General features: G+C 49.2%; 1 protein-coding gene across 5 annotated transcripts in view; it reads left to right on the forward strand.

The window, feature by feature from the left end:
- The window catches only part of rims1a (regulating synaptic membrane exocytosis 1a), a 1,446,068-nt gene that overhangs the window by 889,452 nt on the left and 531,426 nt on the right, over positions 1 to 25,190 (forward strand). For all 5 annotated transcript variants that reach the window (XM_072498344.1, XM_072498345.1, XM_072498346.1 and 2 more), the window contains exon 5: positions 4,017 to 4,861. In XM_072498344.1, coding sequence (XP_072354445.1) covers positions 4,017 to 4,861 — 845 coding nt within the window. The remainder of the gene's footprint in view (positions 1 to 4,016; positions 4,862 to 25,190) is intronic.

Raw genomic sequence — 25,190 nt, forward strand, 5'->3', positions numbered from 1 at the left:
TCATCACTGCTCTTCTAAATTTCCCCATGTCTCTTCTGAGTTTCATCCTCCCTTCAGGCTTTGATGAAACCAAGATTCATCTCAACCACGAACAACAACTGACATTCATATAGCACCTTTAAATTTAGTGAAATATCCCAACATCCTTCATAGGATTGTTATGAAATAACACTGAGGTGATGAGATATTAGCTCAAGTGACCAAAAGCTCAGTGAAAGTGTTAAAAACAAAGGAAGAATATAAGACCATAGGAACAATCGACGCTTGGGCTTGTTCCACAATTCAGTTCAATCTTCTAGATTTGGGGGAATAGAAGCCTAACCTGTGCAACTTGTCCCCAAAAATGTACCTTTTACCTGGTTTCACCCTGATGGCCACTCTCAAGGCTAGTGCATCCTTGCTGAGGTGTGGTACCCAACCTGATCACTGGACTACAAATAAGGTCTAAGCTGAGCACTGTACAGCTGTCACATCATTTCCACCTCTTTATGTGCCAGCCTCGTATTGCTAAAGGTCAACATTCCATTAGTTTATAAGTTATTGTTGTACCTCTTGTAGTTTTCAGTGATATCAGATTCAGATGCTGGAATTTCCCTTCTGATCTGTTGTTCTGAACTGATCACTATTCAGAAAATACTCCCTATTTTTCTTAATTACAAACGGGAGAACATAACATTTTACACATTAAACTCTATCTGAGAGTTTTACCCACTCACAAAACTCGAATAATAGGCGGGATTCTCTCAGCCCAGGCCAGGCTGGAGAATCGCCGGGATGGACACGAATCGCGCCCCGACGCCGGTCCGCTGATTCTCTGGAGAGCGTAGAATCAACGCCATTGGTGTTGCCGTGGTCGGCGCGGCGCCGGTCAGCGGCCCCCACGCCGATTCCCCGCCCTGGATGGGCCGAGCGGCCGTACAAAAACACCCGAGTCCTGCCGGCGCCATCCTAACCTGGTCCTATCTGGCGGGACCTCGGCGTGAATGGATCCGGGGGTGGCGAGGGGGGTCCGACCCCAGTGGAGCCTCCAGTGTGGCCTGGCCCGCGATCGAGGCCTACCGATCGGCGGGCCGGCCTCTTGGGCTGGGGGCCTGTAACCCTACGCCATGTTGAGTCGGGGCCGTCGCGGCGAGGGGAGTCATTGCGCATGCGTGAGTTGGCGCCGGTGCCACTGCGCATGTGCAGACCCGCGGCGCCCATCTGACGCTGGGATCGGCAGCTGGAGCGGCGTGGGTCGCTCCAGTGTCGTGCTGGCCCCTGTGGGGGTTGGAATCGCTGTTTCTGAGGCCATGTTGACACAGTCGAGAATCCTGCCCAATGTTACTTTAGAACATTCTGCTCAAATACGTACCATTTACTGTATCATATTAAATTGGTTTCATCAGCGCACTTAGATATATGGTTCCGTATTCCTGCAGTGAAGTCATTAATTAGATAAACTTTAAGAAACATCTTGAAGAAGGTGAGAAAGAGAGGCAGAGACATTCATTGAGAGAATAAAGTTGAATTTAGGGTGTGGGCCAATGAAAGCATAGCCTCCAGTGGAGGCTGAGAGAAATTGGGAATGTATAAGTGAGCAGAATTGGAAGAATATAGAGAAGCATGGGGAGGGGTTGGATAGGTTTCAGAAATAGGGAAAGGATTCAAATGCAATGGAGAGAAATTAAGTCTCCCCATGACCAGCAGGACACTGGGGAAGTAAATTGTTAAAAATTGGAAGTGCAATTATTTTCAGGCAGACCAAAGAATGTACTTAGCCAAGTTGATGGTCCTTAGCCACAGTTGAGGTTTATCTTAGTGTGAGCCCATGGGAACAGCCCGTAGAGCAGAGAGTCCTGCTCAGGATAAACCTTGGCAAAATCCACTGCATCACTTTCCAAAGACACAGTCCCGAAGGATGTGAAAGATAGACTTTACCCCACTGCAGGCATTACCACAACCATTTGTGGAAGGATGTTCTGGAAGGATCTGACCGGGTGGGCCTTTCACCACCAGCCAGGCTACATCTTGGTGTTTGTTTGTTGAAGTTCTGGCGATGAGGTGTTCTGCCAAATTACGTTGTCAGCCTGCTGAGGGAACCATTCCACCAGATCCACCATCTCCTTCGCCTGCAGGGTCTGGAGAACGTTGTGTGGACCACTGTCTGATGGATAATGGTCAAAAGATGTTTCTTCTGCATAAACCTTTCCATAAGGGACAGGTGGTAGAACACAGTCCACCTGAATGGCGCATCGTGTGGTGATGTGGCCAGGCCCACTCTTTTCCACATCGGGGACAGGTAAATGCTCAGCATGTACTGACACTTGGTGTTAGTGTACCAAGGATCTCCGCACAGCTTAATGCACTCACACACAAAGGTGGCCATCAGGTTGAGGGTAATGTATGGTACATTCCCCCTTTATTTAGATACCTTGTGCCCCTGTGGCCACAGTCCATTGGCAATCTCCAAATAAAACGGAAGATGGCTCAGGTGATTGTTGCAGTACAGGTGCGGGGTATACTTTAGACCTGTACCATGTACAGCAACACAGAGAGTGCCTCACACCTGATGACCAGGTTCTTAATGTCAATGGAGAAGGAGTGTTGCACAGTTTTCTTTTCCATGGCTACATACTCCCTGCAGCTTTTCTGCGCACATCCCCGCTCCTTTGAACCATGACCTCAGCACCGTCAGGCAGTCTGACCTGACCATGAAGGGGCTAACAGATCAATTGGCCCAGTTCCCTTAAGAACATGACCTCACCCTTGCCATGAATTACTTCAGCTGGCAAGGCCGGTCATCCGTCTGCATGGTGATGGTGGTTCCAAGCAGAGGAATTGTCATTGCTGGGGACTCAGAAAATTGACTCCAAGGTCATTGGTATCTGATGGGCGAGTATGAGTACACACCTTCGTGACTGTTGCCCAATTTCCCAGCTCTGGGTACATTGGAGCAGAGAAATATCATCTATCCTTCAAACCTGCTTCCATGAATTAGAACTGATTAATATCTCATTTGATTCCAAGTTGATTTCAGCTTTCCTCTAATTTAGCATCAGATTTCTGTTGGTGATATTTTATGGAGGTGTTGGGTTTTCGCCTACCAGCTGCACAAGAAAGGATCTGCATTTCCTTCTCGAGTCAGACACCTCAGGTGGTCAGCGGCAGAGCTTTTCCAGGACAGAAGACTCTGGGGGGGGGGGAATCACCAAGAGATGATGGCCAATCGGGACCCACCTGTGTCACCGGGAATGTGGCATCTGCTGCAGAAAATACACCCACCAGAGACCCAGGATTGTAGACCAATCCAGCTCCCAGTGGCCAGAGATTTCACAGAATGTCAAGTCACAGGGGAGGGGGAAGGGTCTCAGAGCAGGCCCCCTTCCTGATGTTGGGACCCTCGATCTGGCACTGAGAGCTTCAAAGCTGCTCCGCCATCAGCCACCCAGCCACTCGCCTGCGAGATGAGAAGCAGCCCACATTGGTTTACTTGCCATGTCCATCAGGTGATGAGGCTGGTAAATGGTCATCATTGGCCACTGAAGGGGGTCAGTTGGTGGCAGGGCTGGAACATTGATGACAGGCCATCCCGCCCTGGATTTCATTTTGATGATTACTTGATGAAATGCCCTCACCACCTCCTATCGCACCTTGAGAGAGATTATAAAATGTTGTCATCGGGGTTGGCTCTGCCTTGTGTTGTTGAATTTTACATTGGGTCAGGTATGTCCATCTTACATGTTACAGCCAATCATAGAAAGCTTACAGCACAGAAGGTGGCCATTTGGCCCATCCTGTCCATGCCAGCCTGCGAACACCCAGAAATATATTGTTCATTTCAGATTTATTTTGTAAATTTTGAAATGTAAACTTCAGTTAGTTTCTCCCATTCCTATTGTTATTGCAGGACTTGCATCTGTCAGCACAAGCTGGCTAATGTCCGTTATTTTGCTTTTCATCATCTCAATGTGACACAATTCTTCAGTTGAAACACTGGGTGCAAAATAGTTAAACGTTAATAATGATCCTCTTTGCAGGAAGAAGAGTTCGTCGGTTTCAGAACTGAATGGAAAAGGACAGAGAGGTGAAAGGAAACGTGTACCGAAGGCGTCCCTTCAGCAAGGCCAGAGGTCAGCTGATGAAAGGGAGCACAGAGAACGGCGAGAAAGTCGCCGCTTAGAGAAAGGTCGTTCGCAGGGCTATCAGGACGCAGATGAAAATTTAGAGGTGGACAAGGTTCCAGATGAGGAAAAACAAAGGATTGAAGAGGAATATCAGAATCGATATAAAAGTGACCCTAACCTGGCAAGGTATCCAATTAAACCTCAGCCTGATGAACAACAGATGCGCATTAATGCTAAAGTGTCTCGAGCACGACATGAAAGAAGGCACAGTGACGTATCCCTGTCGCACACTGAGTTTGAGGAAGGGCAGGGGGCAGAGGATCTATTGTCGAGAAGGACTCAGCAACAGAGGATAGAGGAGAGGAAATCCCCTGTTGAAAAAACTGCAGATGGACAAATGGCTGTTTCAAGGCAGCAGCATTTGAACGGTCAAAGCCCGCCACCATCCAGACGGAGCCCAGTCCCTGCAGAACATTTTGAGGTAAAGGATTACGATACCTATCAAAAGCACCTGGACCCTAGTTCTGCTGCTGTTCGAACAAAGCGAGAGAGAAATGAAACAATGCTGCGTAATGATTCGCTTAGTTCTGACCAGTCAGAATCCATCAGACCACCTCCACCAAAACCACACCGAATGAAAAAAGTTGGAAAGAAAAGACAAATGTCAGTTAGTAGCTCTGAGGAAGAAGGGGCATCAACTCCAGAGTATACCAGCTGTGAAGATGTGGAAATTGAAAGTGAAAGTGTCAGCGAGAAAGGTGAGCACTTTCATTTTCTGTTCCATTAACAATCTCTCGCATTAATAAACTGGGCACACAGACTGGGAAAAACACAAGGACAGATTCGCTGAGAGATACTGTGACAGACACACTGGGAAAACACTGACAGACACACTGGGAAAAATACTGTGACAGACACACTGGGGAAAGCACTGTGACAGTCACACTGGGAAAACACTGTGACAGTCATACTGGGAAAACACTGTGATAGACACACTGGGAAAACACTGAGACAGACACACTGGGAAAAATACTGTGACAGATACACTGGGGAAAACACTGTGACAGGCACAATGGGGAAAACACTGTGACAGACAAACTGGGAAAACACTGACAGACACTGGGAAAACACTGTGACAGATACACTGGGAAAAATATTGTGACAGACACACTGGGAAAACACTGTGACAGATACACTGGGAAAACACTGTGACAGATACATTGGGGAAACACTGAGACAGACACACTGGGAAAAATACTGGGACAGATACACTGGGAGAAATACTGTGACAGATACACTGGGAAAACACTGAGACAGACACACTGGGGAAAACACTGAGACAGAAACACTGGGAAAACACTGACCGACACACTGGGAAAAACACTGAGACAGACACACTGGGGAAACACTGAGACAGACACACTGGGAATACACTGAGACAGACACACTGGGAAAAACACTGTGACAGACACACTGGGAAAAACACTGAGACAGACACACTGGGGAAACACTGAGACAGACACACTGGGGAAACACTGAGACAGACACACTGGGAAAAACACTGTGACAGACAAACTGGGAAAACACTGACAGACACTGGGAAAAACACTGTGACAGACACACTGGGAAAACACTGACCGACACTGGGAAAAATACTGTGACAGATACTCTGGGGAAAACACTGAGACAGACACACTGCGAAAAACACTGTGACAGACACACTGGGAAAACACTGTGACAGACACACTGGGAAAACACTGACCGACACTGGGAAAAACACTGTGACAGATACACTGGGGAAAACACTGAGACAGACACACTGGGGAAACACTGAGACAGACACACTGGGAATACACTGTGACAGACACACTGGGAAAAACACTGTGTCAGACACACTGGGAAATACACTGTGACAGACACACTGGGAAAACACTTTGACAGATACACTGGGAAAACACTGTGACAGTTACATTGGGGAAACACTGAGACAGACACACTGGGAAAAATACTGGGACAGATACACTGGGAGAAATACTGTGACAGATACACTGGGAAAACACTGAGACAGACACACTGGGGAAAACACTGAGACAGAAACACTGGGAAAACACTGACCGACACACTGGGAAAAACACTGTGACAGATACACTGGGGAAAACACTGAGACAGACACACTGAGACAGACACACTGGGAATACACTGTGACAGACACACTGGGAAAAACACTGTGACAGACACACTGGGAAAAGCACTGTGACAGATACACTGGGGAAACACTGAGACAGACACACTGGAAAACACTGTGACAGACACATTGGGGAAAAAACTATGACAGACACACTGGGGAAACACTGAGACAGACACACTGGGGAAACACTGACACACTGGGAAAACACTGTGACAGATACACTGGGGAAACACTGAGACAGACACACTGGAAAACACTGTGACAGACACATTGGGAAAAAAACTGACAGACACACTGGGGAAACACTGAGACAGACACACTGGGGAAAACACTGTGACAGACACACTGTGACAGAACACTGGCGAAACACTGAGACAGACACACTTGGGAGAACACTGAGACAGACACGCTGGGGGAAACACTGAGACAGACAAAGAACAAAGAAAAGTACAGCACAGGAACAGGCCCTTCGGCCCTCCAAGCCTGTGCCGACCATGCTGCCCGACTAAACTAAAATCTTCTACACTTCCTGGGTTGTGGAAATTGAAAGTGAAAGTGTCAACAAGAAAGGTGAGCACTTTCATTTTCTGTTCCATTAACAATCTCTCGCATTAATAAACTGGGCACACAGACTGGGAAAAACACAAGGACAGATTCGCTGAGAGATACTGTGACAGACACACTGGGAAAACACTGACAGACACACTGGGAAAAACACTGACAGACACACTGGGAAAAATACTGTGACAGACACACTGGGGAAAGCACTGTGACAGTCACACTGGGAAAACACTGTGACAGTCATACTGGGAAAACACTGTGATAGACACACTGGGAAAACACTGAGACAGACACACTGGGAAAAATACTGTGACAGATACACTGGGGAAAACACTGTGACAGGCACAATGGGGAAAACACTGTGACAGACAAACTGGGAAAACACTGACAGACACTGGGAAAACACTGTGACAGATACACTGGGAAAACACTGTGACAGATACACTGGGAAAACACTGTGACAGATACATTGGAGAAACACTGAGACAGACACACTGGGAAAAATACTGGGACAGATACACTGGGAGAAATACTGTGACAGATACACTGGGAAAACACTGAGACAGACACACTAGGGAAAACACTGAGACAGAAACACTGGGAAAACACTGACCGACACACTGGGAAAAACACTGAGACAGACACACTGGGGAAACACTGAGACAGACACACTGGGAATACACTGTGACAGACACACTGGGAAAACCACTGTGACAGACAAACTGGGAAAACACTGACAGACACTGGGAAAACACTGTGACAGATACACTGGGAAAAATATTGTGACAGACACACTGGGAAAACACTGTGACAGACACACTGGGAAAAAACACTGAGATAGACACACTGGGGAAACACTGAGACAGACACACTGGGAAAAACACTGAGACAGACACACTGGGGAAACACTGTGACAGACACACTGGGGAAACACTGAGACAGACACACTGGGGAAACACTGAGACAGACACACTGGGGAAACACTGAGACAGACACACTGGGGAAAACACTGAGACAGACACACTGGGAAAAACACTGTGACAGACACACTGGGAAAACACTGACCGACACTGGGAAAAATACTGTGACAGATACTCTGGGGAAAACACTGAGACAGACACACTGCGAAAAACACTGAGACAGACACACTGGGGAAAACACTGAGACAGACACACTGGGGAAACACTGAGACAGACACACTGGGGGAAACACTGTGACAGACACACTGGGAAAAACACTGAGACAGACACACTGGGGAAAACACTGAGACAGACACACTGGGGAAAACACTGAGACAGACACACTGGGGAAACACTGAGACAGACACACTGGGGAAACACTGAGACAGACACACTGGGGAAAACACTGAGACAGACACACTGGGAAAAACACTGTGACAGACACACTGGGAAAACACTGACCGACACTGGGAAAAATACTGTGACAGATACTCTGGGGAAAACACTGAGACAGACACACTGCGAAAAACACTGTGACAGACACACTGGGAAAACACTGTGACAGACACACTGGGAAAACACTGACCGACACTGGGAAAAACACTGTGACAGATACACTGGTGAAAACACTGAGACAGACACACTGGGGAAACACTGAGACAGACACACTGGGAATACACTGTGACAGACACACTGGGAAAAACACTGTGTCAGACACACTGGGAAATACACTGTGACAGACACACTGGGAAAACACTTTGACAGATACACTGGGAAAACACTGTGACAGATACATTGGGGAAACACTGAGACAGACACACTGGGAAAAATACTGGGACAGATACACTGGGAGAAATACTGTGACAGATACACTGGGAAAACACTGAGACAGACACACTGGGGAAAACACTGAGACAGAAACACTGGGAAAACACTGACCGACACACTGGGGAAAACACTGTGACAGATACACTGAGGAAAACACTGAGACAGACACACTGAGACAGACACACTGGAAATACACTGTGACAGACACACTGGGAAAAACACTGTGACAGACACACTGGGAAAAGCACTGTGACAGACACACTGGGAAAACACTGTGACAGATACACTGGGGAAACACTGAGACAGACACACTGGAAAACACTGTGACAGACACATTGGGGAAAAAACTATGACAGACACACTGGGGAAACACTGAGACAGACACACTGGGGAAACACTGACACACTGGGAAAACACTGTGACAGATACACTGGGGAAACACTGAGACAGACACACTGGAAAACACTGTGACAGACACTTTGGGAAAAAAACTGTGACAGACACACTGGGGAAACACTGAGACAGACACACTGGGGAAAACACTGTGACAGACACACTGTGACAGAACACTGGCAAAACACTGAGACAGACACACTTGGGAGAACACTGAGACAGACACGCTGGGGGAAACACTGAGACAGACAAAGAACAAAGAAAAGTACAGCACAGGAACAGGCCCTTCGGCCCTCCAAGCCTGTGCCGACCATGCTGCCCGACTAAACTAAAATCTTCTACACTTCCTGGGTCCATATCCCTCTATTCCCATCCTATTCATGTATTTGTCAAGATGCCCCTTAAATGCCACTATCGTCCCTGCTTCCACCACCTCCTCCGGCAGCGAGTTCCAAGCACCCACTACCCTCTGTGTAAAAAACTTGCCTCGTACATCTACTCTACCTTGCCTCTCGCACCTTAAACCTATGCCCGTAGTAATTGACTCCTCTACCCTGGGAAAAATCCTCTGACTATCCAATCTGTCTATGCCCCTCATAATTTTGTAGACCTCTATCAGGTCGCACCTCAACCTCTGTCATTCCAGTGAGAACAAACTGAGTTTATTCAAGCGTTCCTCATAGCTAATGCCCTCCATACCAGGCAACATTCTGGTAAATCTCTTCTGCACCCTCTCTACAGCCTCCGCATCCTTCTGGTAGTGTGGCAACCAGAATTGAACAATATCCTCCAAGTGTGGCCTAAATAAGGTTCTCTACAGCTGCAACATGACTTGCAAATTCTTATACTCAATGCCCCGACCAATGAAGGCAAGCATGCCGTATGCCTTCTTGACTACCTTCTCCACCTGCATTGCCCCTTTCAGTGACCTGTGGGCCTGTACACCTAGATCTCTCTGACTTTCAATACTCTTGAGGGTTCTCCAATCACTCTATATTCCCTACCTGCACTAGACCTTCCAAAATGCATTACTTCACATTTGTCCGGATTAAACTCCATCTGCCATCTCTCCGCCCAAGTCTCCAAACAATCTAAATCCTGCTGTATCCTCTGACAGTCCTCATCGCTATCTGCAATTCCACCAATCTTTGTTTCATCTGCAAACTTACTAATCAGACCAGTTACATTTTCCTCCAAATCATTTATATATACTATGAACAGCAAAGGTCCCAACACTGATCGCTGCGGAACACCACTAGTCACAGCCCTCCAATGAGAAAAGCACCCTTCCATTGCTACTCTCTGCCTTCTATGACCGTGCCAGTTCTGTATCCATCTTGCCAGCTCACCCTGATCCCGTGTGACTTCACCTTTTGTACCAGTCTACTATGAGGGACCTTGTCAAAGGCCTTACTGAAGTCCATAGAGACAACATCCACTGCCCTACTTGCCTCAGTCATCTTTGTGACCTCTTCGAATAACTCGATCTAGTTAGTGAGACACTACCTTCGCTTCACAAAACCATGCTGCCTCTCACTAATACGTCCATTTGCATCCAAATGGGAGTAGATGCTGTCTCGAAGCATGCTCTCCAGTAATTTCCCTACCACTGAAGTAAGGCTCAGCAGCCTGTAGTCCCCTGGATTATCCTTGATACCCTTCTTAAACAGAGGAACAACATTGGCTATTCTCCAGTCCTCCGGGACATCGCCTGAAGACAGTGAGGATCCAAAGATTTCCGTCAAGGCCACAGCAATTTCCTCTCCAGCCTCCTTCAGTATTCTGGGGTAGATCCCATCAGGCCCTGGGGACTTATCTACCTTAATATTTTTTAAGACACCCAACACCTCGTCTTTTTGGATCTCGATGTGACCCAGGCTATCTACACACCCTTCTCCAGACTCAACATCTACCAATTTCTTCTCTTTGGTGAATACTGATGCAACAGTCTGAGAAAACACAGAGACAGACACTCTGGGGAAAACACTGACAGACACGGGGGGAAACACTGACAGACACTGGGGAAAATACTGTGACAGACGCACTGGGGAAACACTGTGACAGACACAATGGGGAAACATTGTGACAGACACAATGGGGAAACACTGCGACAGACACACTGGGAAAACACTGTGTCAGACACACTGGTGAAACACTGACAGATATACTGTGAAAACAGCGTGACAGACACACTGGGGCAAACACTGTGACAGACACACTGGGGAAAACACTGTGACAGACACACTGGAGAAAACACTGAGACAGACACACTGGCAAAGCCACTGACAGACACACTGGAAAAAACACTGTGACAGACACACTGGGGAAAACACTGTGACAGACACACTGGGGAAAACACTGTGACAGACACACTGGGGAAAACACTGTGACAGACTCACTGGGGAAAATACTGTGACAGACACACTGGGAAAACCACTGACAGACACACTGGCAAAACACTGTGACAGACACACTGGGAAAAGCACTGTGACAGACACACTCGAGAAATCACTGTGACAGACACTGGGGAAACACTGTGACAGACACACTGGGGAAACACTGACAGACACAAGGGAAAAAACACTGGGCGAAATTCTCCTACCCGCCCCGCCACATTTCTGCGCCGACCGGCCGGCGGGAGTCTCCGTAACACCGGCCGGTCAATGGGGTTTCCCATTGTGGGGCAGCCCCACGCTGTCGGGAAACCCCCCCGGTGCTGGCAGAACGGAGACTCCCGCCGGCGGAGAATGACGCCTACTGTGTCAGACACACTGGAGAAAACATTGTGTCAGACACACTGGGAAAACACTGTGACAGACACACTGGGAAAACACTGTGACACACACACTGGGAAAAACACTGTGACAGACACACTGGAGAAAACACTGAGACAGACACACTGGGGAAAACACTGTGTCAGACACACTGGCGAAACACTGACAGACACACTGGAAAAAACACTGTGACAGACTCACTGGGGAAACAATGAGACAGACACACTGGCAAAAACACTGTGACAGACACACTGGGAAAACAATGAGACAGACACACTGGGAAAACCACTCAAAGACACACTGGCAAAACACTGTGACACACACACTGGGAAAAACACTGTGACAGACACACTGGAGAAAACACTGAGACAGACACACTGGGGAAAACACTGTGACAGACACACTGGAGAAAACACTGAGACAGACACACTGGGAAAACCACTGACAGACACACTGGCAAAATACTGTGACAGACACTCTGGGGAAAGCACTGTGACAGACACACTGGTGAGAACACGGTGTCAGACACACTGGTGAGAACACGGTGTCAGACACACTGGAGAAAACATTGTGTTAGACACACTGGGAAAACAATGAGACAGACACACTGGGAAAACCACTGAAAGACACACTGGCAAAACACTGTGACTGACACACTAGGAAAAACACTGTGAAAGATACACTGGGGAAACACTGTGATAGACACACTGGGGAAACTCTGTGACAGACACACTGGGAAAAACACTGAGACAGATACACTGGGGAAACACTGAGACAGACACACTGGGAAAACACTGTGACAGACGCACTTTGAAAAACACTGTGACAGACAGACTGGGGAAAACACTGTGACAGACACACTGGGGAAAACACTGACAGACACACTGGCGAAACACTGTGTCAGACACACTGGCGAAACACTGACAGGCATACTGGGAAAACAGCAATGCAGACACACTGGGAAAACACTGTGACAGACGCACTTTGAAAAACACTGTGACAGACACACTGGGGAACACACTGTGACAGATACACTGGGAAAACACTGTGACAGACACACTGGGGAAACACTGTGACAGACACACTGGGGAACATACTGTGACAGATACACTGGGAAAACACTGAGACAGACACACTGGGAAAAAACTGTGACAGACAAACTGGGAAAACACTGTGACAGTCGCACTGGGAAAAACAATGTGGCAGACCGTCTGGGGAAATACTGTGACAGACCGTCTGGGAAAAACACTGAGACAGACAAACTGGGAAACACTGTGACAGACAGTATGGGGAAAACACTTTGACAGACACTGGGAAAACACTGACAGACACACTAAGAAAAAACTGAGACAGACACACTGGGGAAACACTGACAGATACACTAGGAAAAACACTGAGACAGATACACCGGGGAAACACTGACAGACACACTGGGAAAACACTGTGACAGACGCACTTTGAAAAACACTGTGACAGACAGACTGGGGAAAACACTGTGACAGACACACTGGGGAAAACACTGTGACAGACACACTGGGGAAAACACTGTGTCAGACACACTGGCGAAACACTGACAGACATACTGGGAAAACAGCAATGCAGACACACTGGGAAAACACTGTGAGAGACACACTGGGAAAACACTGTGACAGACACACTGGGAAAACGACTGAAAGACACACTGGCAAAACATTGTGACAGACAGACTGGGAAAAACACTGTGACAAACACACTGAGAAAAGCACTGACAGACACACTGGGAAAAACACTGAGACAGACACGCTGGGAAAACACTGACACAGACACACTGGGGAAAACACTGACAGACAGACACACTGGGAAAACACTGTGGCAGACACACTGGGGAAAACCCTGTGACAGACACACTGGGGAAAACACTGTGTCAGACACACTGGGAAAACACTGAGAGAGACTCACTGGGGAAAACACTGTGACAGACACACTGGGAAAACACTGTGACAGACTGTCTGGGAAAACACTGAGACAGACTCACTGGGAAAACACTGTGACAGGCACATTGGGGAATACTGACAGGCACACTGGGAAAACACTGACAGACTCACTGGGAAAAACAATGTGGCAGACCGTCTGGGGAAATACTGTGACAGACCGTCTGGGAAAAACACTGAGACAGACAAACTGGGAAACACTGTGACAGACAGTATGGGGAAAACACTTTGACAGACACTGGGAAAACACTGACAGACACACTAAGAAAAAACTGAGACAGACACACTGGGGAAACACTGACAGATACACTGGGAAAAACACTGAGACAGATACACCGGGGAAACACTGACAGACACACTGGGAAAACACTGTGACAGACGCACTTTGAAAAACACTGTGACAGACAGACTGGGGAAAACACTGTGACAGACACACTGGGGAAAACACTGTGACAGACACACTGGGGAAAACACTGTGTCAGACACACTGGCGAAACACTGACAGACATACTGGGAAAACAGCAATGCAGACACACTGGGAAAACACTGTGAGAGACACACTGGGAAAACACTGTGACAGACACACTGGGAAAACGACTGAAAGACACACTGGCAAAACATTGTGACAGACAGACTGGGAAAAACACTGTGACAAACACACTGAGAAAAGCACTGACAGACACACTGGGAAAAACACTGAGACAGACACGCTGGGAAAACACTGAGACAGACACACTGGGGAAAACACTGACAGACAGACACACTGGGAAAACACTGTGGCAGACACACTGGGGAAAACCCTGTGACAGACACACTGGGGAAAACACTGTGTCAGACACACTGGGAAAACACTGAGAGAGACACACTGGGGAAAACACTGTGACAGACACACTGGGAAAACACTGTGACAGACTGTCTGGGAAAACACTGAGACAGACTCACTGGGAAAACACTGTGACAGGCACATTGGGGAATACTGACAGGCACACTGGGAAAACACTGACAGACTCACTGGGAAACCACTGAGACAGTCACACTGGGAAAACCTTGAGACAGGCACGCTGGGAAAACACTGAGACAGCCACACTGGGAAAACACTGAGACAGACAGTCTGGGAAAACACTGAGACAGACACACTGGGAAAACACTGTGACAGACACACTGGGGAATACTGACAGTCACACTGGGAAAACACTGACAGACACACTGGGATAACACTGAGACAGTCACACTGGGAAAACACTGTGACAGACGCACTTTGAAAAACACTGTGACAGACACACTGGGGAACACACTGTGACAGATACACTGGGAAAACACTGTGACAGACACACTGGGGAAACACTGTGACAGACACACTGGGGAACATACTGTGACAGATACACTGGGAAAACACTGAGACAGACACACTGGGAAAAAACTGTGACAGACAAACTGGGAAAACACTGTGACAGTCGCACTGGGAAAAACAATGTGGCAGACCGTCTGGGGAAATACTGTGACAGACCGTCTGGGAAAAACACTGAGACAGACAAACTGGGAAACACTGTGACAGACAGTATGGGGAAAACACTTTGACAGACACTGGGAAAACACTGACAGACACACTAAGAAAAAACTGAGACAGACACACTGGGGAAACACTGACAGATACACTGGGAAAAACACTGAGACAGATACACCGGGGAAACACTGACAGACACACTGGGAAAACACTGTGACAGACGCACTTTGAAAAACACTGTGACAGACAGACTGGGGAAAACACTGTGACAGACACACTGGGGAAAACACTGTGACAGACACACTGGGGAAAACACTGTGTCAGACACACTGGCGAAACACTGACAGACATACTGGGAAAACAGCAATGCAGACACACTGGGAAAACACTGTGAGAGACACACTGGGAAAACACTGTGACAGACACACTGGGAAAACGACTGAAAGACACGCTGGCAAAACATTGTGACAGACAGACTGGGAAAAACACTGTGACAAACACACTGAGAAAAGCACTGACAGACACACTGGGAAAAACACTGAGACAGACACGCTGGGAAAACACTGAGACAGACACACTGGGGAAAACACTGACAGACAGACACACTGGGAAAACACTGTGGCAGACACACTGGGGAAAACCCTGTGACAGACACACTGGGGAAAACACTGTGTCAGACACACTGGGAAAACACTGAGAGAGACACACTGGGGAAAACACTGTGACAGACACACTGGGAAAACACTGTGACAGACTGTCTGGGAAAACACTGAGACAGACTCACTGGGAAAACACTGTGACAGGCACATTGGGGAATACTGACAGGCACACTGGGAAAACACTGACAGACTCACTGGGAAAAACAATGTGGCAGACCGTCTGGGGAAATACTGTGACAGACCGTCTGGGAAAAACACTGAGACAGACAAACTGGGAAACACTGTGACAGACAGTATGGGGAAAACACTTTGACAGACACTGGGAAAACACTGACAGACACACTAAGAAAAAACTGAGACAGACACACTGGGGAAACACTGACAGATACACTGGGAAAAACACTGAGACAGATACACCGGGGAAACACTGACAGACACACTGGGAAAACACTGTGACAGACGCACTTTGAAAAACACTGTGACAGACAGACTGGGGAAAACACTGTGACAGACACACTGGGGAAAACACTGTGACAGACACACTGGGGAAAACACTGTGTCAGACACACTGGCGAAACACTGACAGACATACTGGGAAAACAGCAATGCAGACACACTGGGAAAACACTGTGAGAGACACACTGGGAAAACACTGTGACAGACACACTGGGAAAACGACTGAAAGACACACTGGCAAAACATTGTGACAGACAGACTGGGAAAAACACTGTGACAAACACACTGAGAAAAGCACTGACAGACACACTGGGAAAAACACTGAGACAGACACGCTGGGAAAACACTGAGACAGACACACTGGGGAAAACACTGACAGACAGACACACTGGGAAAACACTGTGGCAGACACACTGGGGAAAACCCTGTGACAGACACACTGGGGAAAACACTGTGTCAGACACACTGGGAAAACACTGAGAGAGACACACTGGGGAAAACACTGTGACAGACACACTGGGAAAACACTGTGACAGACTGTCTGGGAAAACACTGAGACAGACTCACTGGGAAAACACTGTGACAGGCACATTGGGGAATACTGACAGGCACACTGGGAAAACACTGACAGACTCACTGGGAAACCACTGAGACAGTCACACTGGGAAAACCTTGAGACAGGCACGCTGGGAAAACACTGAGACAGCCACACTGGGAAAACACTGAGACAGACAGTCTGGGAAAACACTGAGACAGACACACTGGGAAAACACTGTGACAGACACACTGGGGAATACTGACAGTCACACTGGGAAAACACTGACAGACACACTGGGATAACACTGAGACAGTCACACTGGGGAAAACACTGAGACAGACATACTGGGGAAAACACTGTGACAGACACACTGGTGAAACACTGTGACAGACACGCTGGGGAAAACACTGTGACTGACACACTGGGGAAACACTGTGACTGACACACTGAGGAAACACTGTGACTGACACACCGGGAAAACACTGTGACTGACGCACTGGGGAAACACTGTAACAGTCACACTGGGATATACACTGTGACAGACACACTGGGGAAACACTGTAACAGTCACACTGGGATATACACTGTGACAGACACACTGGGGAAAATACTGTGACAGACACACTGGGGAAAACACTGATACAGACACACTGGGGAACACACTGTGACAGATACACTGGGAAAACACTGAGACAGACACACTGGGAAAAAACTGTGACAGACAAACTGGGAAACCACTGTGACTGTCGCACTGGGAAAAACAATGTGGCAGACACACCGGGGAAACACTGACAGACACACTGGGAAAAACACTGAGACAGATACACAAGGGAAACACTGACAGACACAGTGGGCAAACACTGAGACAGACACTCTGGGGAAGACACTGTGACTGACACACTGGGAAAAACAGTGAGACAGATACACCAGGGAAATACTGACAGACACAGTGGGCAAACACTGAGACAGACACTCTGGGGAAAACACTGAGACAGACACACTGGGGAAAACACTGAGACAGACACAGTGGGAAAAACACTGTGACAGACACACTGGGGAAAACAATGACACAGACACAGTGGGAAGAATACTGTGACAGATACACTGGAAAAGTCAAACTGGGATATACACTGTGACAGACACACTGGGGAAAATACTGAGACAGACACACTGGGGAAAACACTGAGACAGACACACTGGGAAAGCACTGGGACAGACACACTGGGAAAACTCTGAGACAGACACACTGGGAAAACACTGAGACAGACACACTGGGAAAACACTGAGACGGACACCCTGGGAAAACTCTGAGACAGACACACTGGGGAAAACACTGAGACAGACACACTGGGAAAACACTGTGACAGACACACTGGGAAAACACTGACAGTCACACTGGGAAAAACACTGTGACAGACTGTCTGGGAAAACACTGAGACGGACACCCTGGGAAAACACTGTGGCTGACACACTGGGGAATACTGACAGGCACACTGGGAAAACACTGACAGTCACACTGGGGAAAACACTGAGACGGACACCCTGGGAAAACACTGTGACAGACACACTGGGAAAAACACTGTGACAGACACACTGGGGAATACTGACAGGCACATTGGGAAAACACTGACAGACACACTGGGGAAACCCTGAGACAGTCACACTGGGGAAAACACTGTGACAGACACACTGGGGAAAGCACTGTGACTGACACACTGGGGAAAGCACTGTGACTGACACACTGGGGAAAAACACTGACAGACACACTGGGAAAAATACTGACTGACATACTGGGGAAAACACTGTGACAGACACACTGGGAAAAACACTGAGACAGACACACTGGGAAAAAGACTGTGACAGACACACTGGGAAACCACTGTGACTGTCGCACTGGGGAAAACAATGTGGCAGACAGTCTGGGGAAATACTGTGACAGACCGTCTGGGAAAAACACTGAGACAGACACATTGGGAAAACACTATGACAGACAGTCTGGGAAAACACTGTGACAGACACACTGGGAAAACACTATGACAGACAGTATGGGGAAACACTGAGACAGACAAACTGGGAAACCACTGTGACAGTCACACTGGGAAAAACAATGTGAGAGACAGTCTGAGGAAACACTGTGACAGACACACTGGGAAAATAATGTGACAGGCACCCTGGGAAAACACTGTGACAGACTTCTGGGTAAACACTGAGACAGACAGACTCACTGGGAAAACACTGTGACAGTCACACTGGGAAAAACACTGTGACAGACAGTCTGGGAAAACACTGAGACAGACACTGGGAAAAACACAGACAGATACACTGGGGAAACACTGACAGACAGAGTGGGGAATCACTGAGACAGACACTCTGGGGAAAACACTGAGACAGTCACACTGGGGAAAACACAGTGCCAGACACACTGGGAAAAACAATGACACAGACACACTGGGGAAAACAATGACACAGACACACTGGGAAAAACAATGACACAGACACACTGGGGAAAACAATGACACAGACACACTGGGGAAAACAATGAGACAGACACACTGGGGAAAACAATGACACAGACACACAATGGGGAAAGCAATGAGACAGACTCACTGGTGATAACACTGACAGACACACTGGTGAAACACTGTGACCGACAAACTGGGGGAAACAATGAGACACACAATGGGAAAAACACTGAGACAGACTCACTATGGAAACACTGTGACAGACTCACTGGGAAAACACTGAGACACACAATGGGGAAAACACTGAGACAGACTCATTGCGGAAACACTGTGACAGACACACTGGGGAAAACACTGTGACAGACACACTGGGGAAAACACTGAGACTGACACACTGGGGAAAACACTGGGCGTGAATCCCGCCCCCGCCGGTTGCCGAATTCTCCGGCACCGGATATTCGGCGGGGGCGAGAATCGCGCCGCGCCAGTTGACGGGCACCCCTTCCCGCGATACTCCGGCGCGGATGGGCCAAAGTCCCGCTGCTAGAATGCCTGTCCCGCCGGCATAGATTAAACCACCTACCTTACCGGCGGGACAAGGCGGCGCGGGCGGGCTCCGGGGTCCTGGGGGGGGGCGCGGGGCGATCTGGCCCCGGGGGGTGCCCCCATGGTGGCCTGGCCCGCGATCGGGGCCCACCAATCCGCGGGCGGGCCTGTGCCGTGTGGGCACTCTTTTCCTTCCACCTTCGCCATGGTCTCCACCATAGCGGAGGCGGAAGAGGCTCCCTCGACAGCGCATGCGCGGGTTGCCGTGAGCGGCTGCTGTTAACGCTCCCGCGCATGCGCCGCCCGGAGATGTCATTTCCGCGCCAGCTGGCGGGGCACCCTTAAGGTTGGGGCTCGGCCCCCCAAGATGCGGAGGATTCCGCGCCTTTGGGGCAGCGTGATGCCCGACTGAATTGCGCCGCTTTGGGCGCCGATTGGCGGACATCGCGCCGATGCCGGAGAATTTCGCCCACTGTGACAGACGAACACTGGGGAAACACTGTGACAGACACACTGGGGAAACACTGACCGACACCACTGGGGAACACACTGTGACAGACACACTGGGGAAACACTGACCGACACCACTGGGGAACACACTGTGACAGACACACTGGGGAAACACTGAGACAGACACACTGGGGAAACACTGAGCACACTGGGGAAACACTGAGACAGACACACTGGGGAAACACTGAGACAGACACACTGGGGAAACACTGAGACAGACACACTGGGGAAACACTGAGACAGACACACTGGGGAAACACTGTGACAGACACACTGGGGAAACACTGAGACAGACACACTGGGGAAACACTGAGACAGACACTTTGGGGATAACACTGAGACAGTCATTCTGGGGAAAGCACTGAGACAGACACAATGGGTAAAACACTGCCAGACACACTAGGGAAAACACTGACGCAGACACACTGGGAAAAATACTGTGACAGACACTGGGGAAAACACTGAGACACACACTGGGGAAAACACTGAGACAGACACACTGGGAAAACACTGGGACAGACACACTGGGGAAAACAGTGAGACAGACATACTGGGAAAACACTGAGACAGACACACTGGGGAAAATACTGTGACAGATACACTGGGAAAACACTGAGACAGATACACCGGGGAAACACTGACAGGCACAGTGGGAAAACACTGAGACAGATACACTGGGGAAACACTGAGAAACATACACTGGGAAAGCACTGAGACAGATACACCGTGGAAACACTGACACACGCACTGGGGAAAACACTGACAGACACACTGGGGAAAACACTGACAGACGCACTGGGGAAAACACTGACACAGACACACTGGGGAAAACACTGAGACAGAAACACTGGGAAAACACTGACAGACATACTGGGGAAAACACTGACACAGACACACTGGGGAAATACTGTGACAGACACACTGGGAAAACACTGCGACAGACACACTGGGTAACTCTGTCAGACGCACTGGGGAAAACACTGCGACAGTCACACTGGGGAAAATACTGCGACAGACACACTGGGGAAAACACTGTGACAGACACACTGGGGAAACACTGAGACAGACACACTGGGAAAAAACTGAGACAGACACACTGGGGAACCACTGACAGACACACAGGGAAAACACTGTGACACACTCTGGGGAAAACACTGACAGGCACACTGGGGAAAACACTGAGACAGATACACTGAGAAAACACTGTGACAGGCACAATGGGGAAAACACTGACAGGCAGACTGTGGAAAACACTGACAGGCACACTGGGGAAAACACTGTGACAGACCCTCTGGGGAAAACACTGACAGGCGCACTGGGAAAACACTGAGACAGATTCACAGGAACGGACAGAGTGGGCAAACATTGGGGCCTATGCCTTGGATTATTTCTGGATACAAGAGCCTAATATTTAGAATGTTTTTTAGAACGACTGTTTTTCTCCTGAAGTAGGAATGTTCTGAGAGCAAGAACATATTTGTGTGTTTGCTGATAATTCATGCTTCTGTTTCTCCTGAATTGTGGTTGATTCTGACATGATCAAGTATTTATATTCCACGTGAATAATGTATTGCAATAATTAAGAATAAAAAACATGAATTGGGAGAATAAAATAGATTAGGATTGTATTTCAAACAGCAAATTTATTGAATGAGGATAGAAATTAGTGCATTGTAGATTAGAGAGTTGATATTATCGTTAAACTGTAATTAATCAGTCAGGCATTTTACACTTTTCTCATTCTCTTTGCATAGCACACTGATATAGAATTGTTTATGATCCTAGATATATAGAGGGCTTATTTTTATGAACAACTGTTAAATAAATCCTGTTTGCTTCCTGATAAAAGTAGTTTAATATCATGGATAATGGATCAAGCAGGTGACCGACTCCCTGAAGCACTGGCAGGATGCTGTAGTGCAGTGCTCCCAGGCAGGAAGTCCCAATGGGGCACAGGGAATTCTCATCCAACATTGCTGCTGTGCTGCAAACTGACAAGGGGCGGGATTCTCCACCGGCGGGATACCCCATTTTGCCAGCAGCCCGGGGGCTTCCCGACGGCGTGGGGCTGCCCCACAATGGGAAACTCCATTGACCAGCCGGCGCTGAAGGGCCTCCTCTGGCTGACGCGAGTTGGCGCATGCGCGGGAGCGTATGCTGGCGACATCCCAGCGCATGCGCAGGGCGGTTCTTCTCTGCGTCGGCCATGGTGTACCATTACACTGATCGGCACGGAGGGAAAGAGTGCTCCCACGGCAGAGGTCCGCCCGCGGATCGGTGGGCCTCGATCGCGGGCCAGGCCCCCGACCGGTGCGGCGCGATTCCCGCCCCCGCCGAAAAACTGGAGCCGGTGTATCCGGCATCAGGGCGGGATTCACGCCGCCCCCGGCTATTCTCCAGCCCGGCAGGGGGTCAGAGAATCCCGCCCCAGGACTCATTGTGAATGATAACTTGTGGGACACTTACTCCCTGCATGAATTTTCTAAGTAGTACTTGAGCTAACACCAGACCAGGGAATCAATCAAAATTAGGTGGTCAGAGGAGGCCAGTGAAATGTTAGAGCCTGGGAATTCTTTGGTAAGTATCACACCTTCTGACTCCCCAAAGCCTGTCCACCATCTACAAGGCACAAGTCAGGAGTGAGATGGAATACATACCGCCTGCCTGGATGAGTGCAGCTCCAATAGCACTCAAGAAGCTCAACACCATCTAGCTGCATTGCTTTTGGGCAAATGAGTCCTGAGGTGAAGAGATTGAATCCCAAAGCCTCGGGTCCCTCAGGAATCTGCACTTTAGAGTAAGGCTTACTGCTTAATTGCTAAAAAGTGATACCGTCCATTGAATCTTGCAGTCAGCGCACAATACAGGGCGGCACGGCTATACATGTGCCGCTGACACGTGCGCCGGGGGCCTCCAGCCCCAGAGCTCCCAGAGAATGCCTGCAAGGGGCATCAAAGACCATGCAATGTGGTAAGCAGCTGGTTGCCTCCTCCTCTGATGTGCATCCTGGGGATACACCTAGACTTGGATGTCGAGGTAGAGCGAGGAATGCGAAGTACGTCGACAATCACTGAGAGGGCACTGGGGAACGGGGAGAGAGGGGAAGGTATGTAGTTGAGTGGGTGGTGGGGAGAGTGGGACAGCACCATTGGGAGAGTGGGGCATTGTTGGACACTTGTGAAATCTCCAAACCTTTGGCCCATATTTCAAGGCATGCCCCCCCCCTCCCACAGCACAGTGCAGGTGATGGGTATGAGTGAGCACTCAACAGACAGTCAGGTGTCGGACTAGGGCAGAGATTGAGACGCGCCGGTGTTCAGCTCTCTGCGGGTTATCATCACCCCCTTCCACTGAACAGTGACCCACTGATGGTGCCAACTCTGTCCCAGCACCCTGGAGTGATGTGACACAGACCCTGGGAAATGGGGGGATGGAGGTGGGGAAGGAAGCGATTATGGATTAGACTGCATCCTATGTTAAGCGGGCAACAATATGGGCCTCTCTGGCCCTCGGGGCTTGTCGGAACCTCGCCGCTGCCGCCTGTCCTCCAGCCTCTGGTTGGTCATCCAGTTCACCTCCAGTTCATCTCCAGGATTGTCCTCCAGTTCCTGCTGGTCCGACGCCTCCTCATCATCCTCATTTTCTTCCTCCTCCACGGAGGTGGCCACATGTTCTTCATCCTCCACCTCCAGCGCGTCGCCCTGCTGCAGTTGGGGGGGATACAGCAGACCACCACAAAGTGAGCAACCATCCGATGGGCGTGCTGCAGGGCATCACCGGAGCGGTTGAGGCATTGGAACCGCATTTTGAGCAATCCGATGCACCGCTTAATGGCAGTCCGTGTGGCCACATGTGCCTCAACTCCGTAGCACTCTCCAGCCTCAATATTGGGGCTATTAGCCAGGTCATCAGCAGATACCGCTTATACCCCAAGAGCCAACCAGCCATCCTGCGGCGGTCTTCGAAGAGGCCGGCGTGTCTGACTGTCCCAGGATGTAGTTGTCGAGCACACTCCCTGGGAAGCGTGCACACACATGCATGATCTACATGTGGTTGTCACACACGAGCTGGATATTCAGGGAATGGAACTCCTTTCTGTTAACGTAGGGCACTCCCAGCTGGCCTGGTGTGCGCAAGGCTACATGGGTGCAGTCTATCAGCCCCTGGACCTGGGGCATACTGGCGATGGCGGAGAATCCTGCTGCCTGGGCATCTTGTTGGGCTTGGTCCATGTCAAAGTTGATTTAGTTTTCCACTGGGTCAAACAGGGCATCTGTGACCTGTCTAATACATCTGTGGGCTGTGGCCTGCGAGATGCCACATAGGTCCCCGCTCCACCCTCCCTGGTGCCAGGGTCCAGGATGTCTCCGAATGGGTAGAGGGCATCCTGAAGGGGGAAGGCAAACAGGCAGAGGTCATTGTACATATTGGTACTAACGACATAGGCAGGAAGGGGCATGAGGTCCTGCAGCAGGAGTTCAGAGAGCTAGGCAGAAAGTTAAAAGACAGGACCTCTAGGGTTGTAATCTCGGGATTACTCCCCGTGCCACGTGCCAGTGAGGCTAGAAATAGGAAGATAGAGCAGCTAAACACGTGGCTAAACAGCTGGTGTAGGAGGGAGGGTTTCCGTTATCTGGACCACTGGGAGCTCTTCCGGGGCAGGTGTGACCTATGTAAGAAGGACGGGTTGCATCTAAATCAGAGAGGCATAAATATTCTGGCCGCGAGGTTTGCTAGTG

Source organism: Scyliorhinus torazame, chromosome 4 (assembly GCF_047496885.1).
Source record: "Scyliorhinus torazame isolate Kashiwa2021f chromosome 4, sScyTor2.1, whole genome shotgun sequence".
NCBI lineage: Eukaryota > Metazoa > Chordata > Chondrichthyes > Carcharhiniformes > Scyliorhinidae > Scyliorhinus > Scyliorhinus torazame.